The 7,255-nt window shown below is 39.7% G+C and overlaps 1 protein-coding gene across 1 annotated transcript in view; it reads left to right on the top strand.

Moving 5' to 3' along the window:
- Positions 1 to 2,582: 2,582 nt before the first annotated feature.
- LOC104462158 (neurexin-1-like) overlaps positions 2,583 to 7,255 on the top strand; it is a 53,160-nt gene continuing 48,487 nt past the window's right edge. Inside the window, exons 1-3 of the mRNA XM_010074005.1 lie at positions 2,583 to 2,752; positions 3,949 to 4,433; positions 6,603 to 6,904. Coding sequence (XP_010072307.1) covers positions 2,583 to 2,752; positions 3,949 to 4,433; positions 6,603 to 6,904 — 957 coding nt within the window. The remainder of the gene's footprint in view (positions 2,753 to 3,948; positions 4,434 to 6,602; positions 6,905 to 7,255) is intronic.

A 7,255-nucleotide genomic window follows, 5' to 3' on the forward strand; every position in this document is an offset into this window, starting at 1 on the left:
TTTGTTTGCTATTAGGCAAAGTTTCCGATTTTTGATGTTTACCACAGAAGTAGCAATTCAGGCTATCTTGTTTTATTGTATCAGTCGTCCTTGTTAATGGTTTTGTCTCTATGCTGCTTTGGTGTAGTTTTCCCTAGCTGCATTACTTTCTGAAAGACTTTATAAATAAGAAGATGGTGTAATGAATAAGTGTTTGAATTTCAAATTGCCGTGAAATGGAGCACAAAACAGTACACCTGGGAACATACTAGACCCTGGTTTGGCATTATTTATTTATTCAGTCCGTATTTAATGTTTTGAAGATTGTACAGAAGGAGTTTGGCTCTTAGGAGTATCACCAGTGTCAGCTTGTTTTCTCTTTGGAAATCGTTCCTTTGGTAGGTAGACAGGTGAATTGACAGCACTCTCCTACATCTTGTTTCTATAATAATAGACATGGGTTATATGACGTGGGTCCTTGGAATTTAGCTAATAAACTTTAAGACTTTTGGTTTCTTCTCCTGTAAAGAATTATTGCAGCTATCAATAAGTAGCTTTGACTTACTCTCTCAGGACAATTTTATTTCTTCAGGGTATGGTCCCATTATTGTTATTACCTAATAAGACCAGAGCATCCAGTCATAGGCATTTGATTGAAATCATGCATGGACGCATGATGAAGTCATTATGGAATCAGCCAGACCCATTTTATGACATAGTACTGCCAGGGAGGAGGCTAGAGATGCTGTAAGGCTTACTGTGGTGCTTGGGTAGGCTTGGAAGGTCTGTTAAGGCCTGGGGAAATATTTCTTCTGGTCCTCTTGATCAGACCCTATGGACTTAAATGAATCTCCAAAGAAGTGAATATTAAAATTGTTGTTGACTTCAATGGGGAACAGGGCAAATTGTAAGAAAAAAAAAATAGGAAAAATACCCTTTCTGCACTAGCAGGTGCTTTATAAAACATGCCTCTTGTCTGACTCCTTTCTGTGACACAAACAGATCATGTCTTTCTGGTTTTATGCACGTTGTTGACTTTGATGGGGAACAGGGCAAACTGTAAGAAAAAAAAATAGGAAAAATACCCTTTCTGCACTAGCAGGTGCTTTATAAAACATGCCTCTTGTCTGACTCCTTTCTGTGACACAAACAGATCATGTCTTTCTGGTTTTATGCACGTCGCATTATTCAGGATTCTAACTGCAGTAATATACAACAATTTATAGTACTCAAAATTCTGAGTAAAAATACGTTAAATTCCACTGCTGGTGTTCATATTCTCTTGTGTTTTTCTGTGCAGGTAATTACATTTTAGTCATTAAATGAAGTGCAACACTTCATACTGACTAGAATGACTGCCATGCATTTTTAATGGTTTCTCTAAGTGTCATTAAGTGATAATTTGAAAAAATAAACAAACAACCGGCAGTATACACAATTGGTTATGAATAAAGCCTGTTATTAGTTCAGTTTTAAAATCAATGAAAGTTGCGGTCTGAAATCTAGCAATAGATAGCTGTTTTTTTATATAAAACATTGGAATGTTTTATATAATTTTTTCCAGTCTGTTCATTCTAAATATATAGTTTCATATCAAGAGTAAAATAGTACATCCGCTTGACATGAGAGAGTTGGTACAGGGGTGGTCACCAGTATTGCTTTGTGGCTTTTCTGTCCTGTGTCTAATTGATGAAACATTTTGACTTGTACGTGGCTCCTGCTGTCTGTCTGCTAGAAATGTCTCTGGTTCCCAGTGACAAAACACAATGAGGGCAAAGATATGGGGTTGCATCCAAGTGATTGTAAGATGGAGTTTTAATTTTTCATGAGGAGTGCATTACTCCAAAGACTGGAGAAATGTAGAGAGAGTTTACTGCTGCCTCCTCTCCCTTCAAAGAATTTCTGTATCGTGCAGTTTGGCCAAACTAGAATATTGTCACTGTAAATATTATTTGAATTCATGCCATGGATGTTTCCAAATTATAAGGGAATATTTCCTGTGAAAAGGCGTTATACACTTATCTCCCTTCAACCGTTTGAAACAGCAGTTTTTGTGATTCATTCTTTTCTAATGCCAAGAAGTGTATTTTCAGTTGTCAGATGCCTGTGGAAAAGTATTGTAGTTCTTAGGCAGCACCTACTGGAAAATGAGATAACTACCTAGTTGGGTATGCAGACTGTCTCATTATCTGCTCAGTCAAAACCTGTGACCTTTTGTCTATCAGACTTTATTTTTTTTTCCTCTCTCGCACTGAAACTCATCAGAATAAAAATCAAAGTTCTTTAGGCTATTGCTACCAGAAGTGAATTTCCTAATATATCAAAATGCTGCTGAATCATTTCATTTGTTTCAGCCTTAGCTTCCTAAAAGCCTTTTACATTAAAAATCTCAATTTAATGAGTTTTGCTGAAAATATACTGAGAAAAGGGGAATTGCTGCTGTATCTACAGCTGGAGCTTGCCTGGAGAAGTTATTCTGAAGATTCCTCTTCAGAAATGAGATTTCTGAGATTACCAGAATCACAAAATGTGACATCTGAGCTCCTGGCAGTCCTTGTGCTCCTCTGTGAGCTGGCCTTCCAGCAGCTTATGAGGGCCCCATGATGGCTAAAACATTAAATGGCAAAGGAAACGGATTAAACGGAGCCAGTCCAGATCGGGAACGATGCCGTTCAGTCAGGGTGCCCATAGCTGCACAACTGGAAGTTTGGAAGGTGATGTCTCGAATCCCGCAGAGGGGAGGGCTCATCTCTTGGCTCGGCAGCCCATCAGCGTACTGTTGTTGGGTCGGAACCTCTCCCAGTTATCTGAAGTGTGGATGTGACCTAGCTGAGGAATATTAGTGCTCTGACACACTAGCATCCTACCCTAACACAGTCCTGGTACAGGGTCTGTATCGTAGCATTGCAAAGAATTCTTAAGGCTGACTGTGGGAAACTCAATCCTACAATCATAGAACCACAGAATCATTAAGGTTGGAAAAGACCTCAAGGATCATCAAGTCCAACCCAACACCACCTAACTCACTAACCCATGTCCCTAAGCACCACATCTCCACGTAACATCTACAATGGTATAATAGCAAGTGGTGGACATGTCTGGTTTGGCAGGTGAGCAAAAAAGATAGTTTGGCAGGAAAAGTATGCAATTAAAACTTTTATCCATAGTGTTTGGGTTTTTCAACCAAAATATTTTTCTAAAGTAAAATGTTATACTCAGTTTTGGCATTTCTGTTTTTCATTTTAAAATCAATTTTTAAACAGAAGAGTGCTCGTTTGCTGCAAACTAAGTAATTTGCTTAAAAATTGAATGCTTTAGCATAACTTTAAAAAAAATCACTTGGCTCCCAAAACTTCAGATTTGAGATTTTTGTACAGTTTTGTTGCTGAAGTTGGTGATTAAGTTAAACCCCAGATTCATGAATTCTTTCCGGAAATGTCCTAAATGGGGTCTCTCCCTGCTGTGAATTGGGGGAAGCTTCATATACGAGTTGATTTTCATCATCTCATGTGCCAGAGTGATGGCACAGCAATGTGGAGGGAACAACTACAGGATATCTAACGCTTGTAGCTAATATCTAAACAAGTACCTAGTTTAGGCATGAAGATTATTAAACACACCAGTTAATGACAGTTCTTCTGTGACGTTACTGAGTGTCACTGGCCTTATTATTGAAGCTAAAAGGAGTGGGAAAAATGGAAGTGAATGCTCCAGGGTGCATACCGTGCTTTAAGAGATTGCTGCAGCAGAGTTTGGGGTTCGCTGTTACTGGTTTTTCCAAAGGGCCATCCAATGGGATCCATAGGATATAGATGTTTTCTGTCGCAGCGATGCTGACTTTGTCTTTCCAATGACAACTCAAGCTGGTTTTTTGTTTGTTGTTTACTTTTGTGGGGTTTGCTTGGTTTTTTTTCCTCCAATGAAGAGGTGTAGAATTGCTTATTTATCTTTTTATTTTTCTCCTGTAAGGAAAATGCAATTAAGTCAAAAGGTTTTAGCCTTGAATACTTACATTTATGGATTGATAGATACTTTATCCTCCTCAGTCCTCACTGTCACGCAGTGTTTCACCCTCTGGGAAACCTTATGTAAGGAAGGGCAAAAGCATGAGGAACAGTCCTGTGAGGACCACGGTGAGAGGAGGAGGAAGAGCAGAAAGAAAGTTTCAGGACTGCAGCCCCTGGAGAACCCGCGCTGGAGCAGGGGGAGATTTCCTGCAGGATCTGCGGCCTGTGGAGAGCCCACACAGGAGCAGGCTCATCCTGAAGGACTGCCGCGGGAGGGACCCACACGGGAGCAGGGAAGAAGCGTGAGGAGGAAGGAGCAGCAGGGAGAGCTGCCATGGCCTGATCACAGCCCCATCCCCTTTGCTGCTCAAGGTGGTGGTAGAAAATTTGGAAATGAAGGAGTGACAGGAATGAAGTCGAGCTTCATTCAAAGGCAGTGGCAGGAAGGTGTTTTAAATTTGTTTTCCTACCATCCAAAACAATTTTAATTGCCATAAATTAACTCTACCTGAGTTCCCTCTGTTTGCCTGTGATGGTAAGTGGTTTCCCTGTCTGTAATGTGACCCAAGAGCTTTTGCATCTGATCTTCTTCCCCTGCCCTGTTGAGTACGGGGAGTGAGAGAGCGGCTGGGTGGGCGTCTTGCCAAGGTCAGCCCAGCACAACCCTAAAGGCTTCTTTGTGTTTCTGCAAATTATGACTCTGTTTACCGTCTGGGGTTATAATTCTTCTTGAATGAATACTCCTGCTTGCTTCTTCAGGTCCTTCTTTAGGAATAATTAAAAAAAAAAAAATGTTCCTGGCATGTGTTAACACTTCTGTGCATTGTCGTGTCTGTGGGAATGATCTGGCTTTACAGAGGTAGTTTACAGTGTATAATCTGTATGTATAAATATTTTGCATATTGATTCATTTATGTCCTTCAGCTTCTTGTGTTACAGTCATTAAAAACGTGGGACAAAACTACATGTACCAAGTTGCCGCATTTAAGTTTTATCGTCTGTCCATTGCAGTTACTCATGCTGGTTTAGTATGCCCTTGCAGGAGGCATCCGTACCAAATAATTTTGCTCTTGAGTGTTTTATGGTTTTATTAAATATTCATTAAATGAGATGCATGGTATTCATGCAGTCTGCTGCTTAGTGCACTGGAACCCTAGAAAATGCATTGTTTGTAAATTCTTCATGAGCTAATTTTGGCCTTCTCTACTGAAACGTGTTGGGGACCGGGACATGTTGCTATCAGTGTAATGTTCTGCATGCAGGACTGATTTGGCTGCTGCCACAAAAAAAAAATAATTAAAAGAAAAACAACAACAACAACAAACCCCCACAAACAAACAAAAACAACAAAAAAACCCCCAAAACCAACGCACTCCAAAGAATTCTCCATCAAATCTGTGAGGTAGCACTTCAGAATAAATACAGACAAATATGTTTTAATATTCTTGTTACAAAGCAAAGTTAAGCCAGACCACAATTGCTGTTTGGAGTCCGATGTGGAGTTACTTTGCAGTGCTATCTGAACTTAGTATGCTCTACTATCTACAGTAAAAAGCAGCATTGCTAATATCTAGTATCAGTGTTAATGTACAGCTGGGGGTTGTAAGCAGATGACGTGGACCAACAGAAGGCAGATATGCCCAGGGACTTCGCAAAAAGCGGTATTCTCACACCTGCATTTCGCATTGTCTGTCATTCTTAAATTCACACTGTTGTTATTTCCCTTATCTATATATTTATAAATATGTTTGGGATTTGTGCTGATGGTATCACAGACTGATGTATGCAGCTGTGTTCTGGAAACTGAGTTTATTCTCAAGAATGATGAAATCTGACATCCTCAGGTTTTCATACCTTCATCCCTCCACTGCACCAACATGCACAGGTTTCCACTGAAATTTTGCTAACAGTTATTATTAGCTAAACAAATCCTGACTTCATACAGCTCCAAACTCTCTGCATGTGTAGTGCAAGGTCAGATGTGTTCATCTGTAGGACTTCAGGGGAAAACCAAATCTCCATATGTGTTGTACAGGATAAACTAAGAAAATCATCTGTGTGGCACATACTGGCTGGTAAAAGTACATCCTGGGACAAAACTAGTTGCTTACAGCTGCGTGTTAACTCACTGTCTGGCACGGTGCTGTGTGTGGGTTTGAATGAGGCAGATGCGGAAATGGGTTGTTTGTAGTTTTGGTTTATTTGAGACCTTAGGCTAAGGCGCTTTGAGGTGTCCAGGTTATCGGTTCTCTTTGAGATGTCGTGATTTTAGTGAGAGTTGGGAAGAGAAAGATCGGAGTTGTCACTGGAGTCATGCTTTGGTTTGCCTGTTCACCTAAATACTTAAATGTGTTTCAGATTGCTTAAATAACATTAACACAATTGCTGATGCAGTATATTTTCTGAGTTTAATCATACCCATGAAAATTCTATAAGAAAATGGTTTAGAATATGGTCCCAGTACATCTTAGTTATCTTTTTTATTCATGGGTTTTAAGTGTTTTAAATGAACAGTGCTTACAGTAATAGTGTTGAATTAACTATGAAAATAATTCCTGCAACTTACATTTAATTGGGTACCACTGATTCATTTGTTTCTTTTCTTTTGTTTGTCAGGAAAAGAAGAATATATTGCGACATTCAAGGGATCAGAATACTTCTGCTACGATTTGTCTCAGAATCCTATACAGAGTAGCAGTGATGAAATAACTCTGTCGTTTAAAACGCTTCAGAGGAACGGACTGATGCTTCACACAGGAAAATCGGCTGATTATGTCAATCTCGCGCTGAAAAATGGAGCTGTCTCCTTGGTCATTAATTTGGGCTCAGGGGCCTTTGAAGCGCTGGTGGAACCTGTGAATGGGAAATTTAATGACAATGCCTGGCATGATGTGAAAGTAACCAGGAATCTGCGTCAGGTAACAGTACAATGGATACAAGAATAACTGACTTTGTTAGGAGTAAATGCTTGATGATTTGAAAATTACATAGCGTGACATTGGATGTTTAGCAGGCATTTGATGAGTGTTTTGTTTGCACAAGGAGGGATATTCCTGCCACACTTGAGCAGGGGCATATCTAGAAAGTAGTGGGGCAAGCAGCTGTCTGAGACGGTATCCGATGTTTTAAAGGCTGTAGGAATCACGTAGGTGTTTCTCCAGTACAACTAGCTGCCCTTGCAGTCTTGTATTAGTCAAGGCTGATAACTTTCCATAGGACATGAGTTACTCTAACTGAATTGTAACTCTTTTAATTAAAATAAATGGTTT

The sequence above is a fragment of the Pterocles gutturalis genome, unplaced genomic scaffold (genome assembly GCF_000699245.1).
Source record: "Pterocles gutturalis isolate BGI_N339 unplaced genomic scaffold, ASM69924v1 scaffold2237, whole genome shotgun sequence".
NCBI classification, from domain to species: Eukaryota; Metazoa; Chordata; class Aves; order Pterocliformes; family Pteroclidae; genus Pterocles; species Pterocles gutturalis.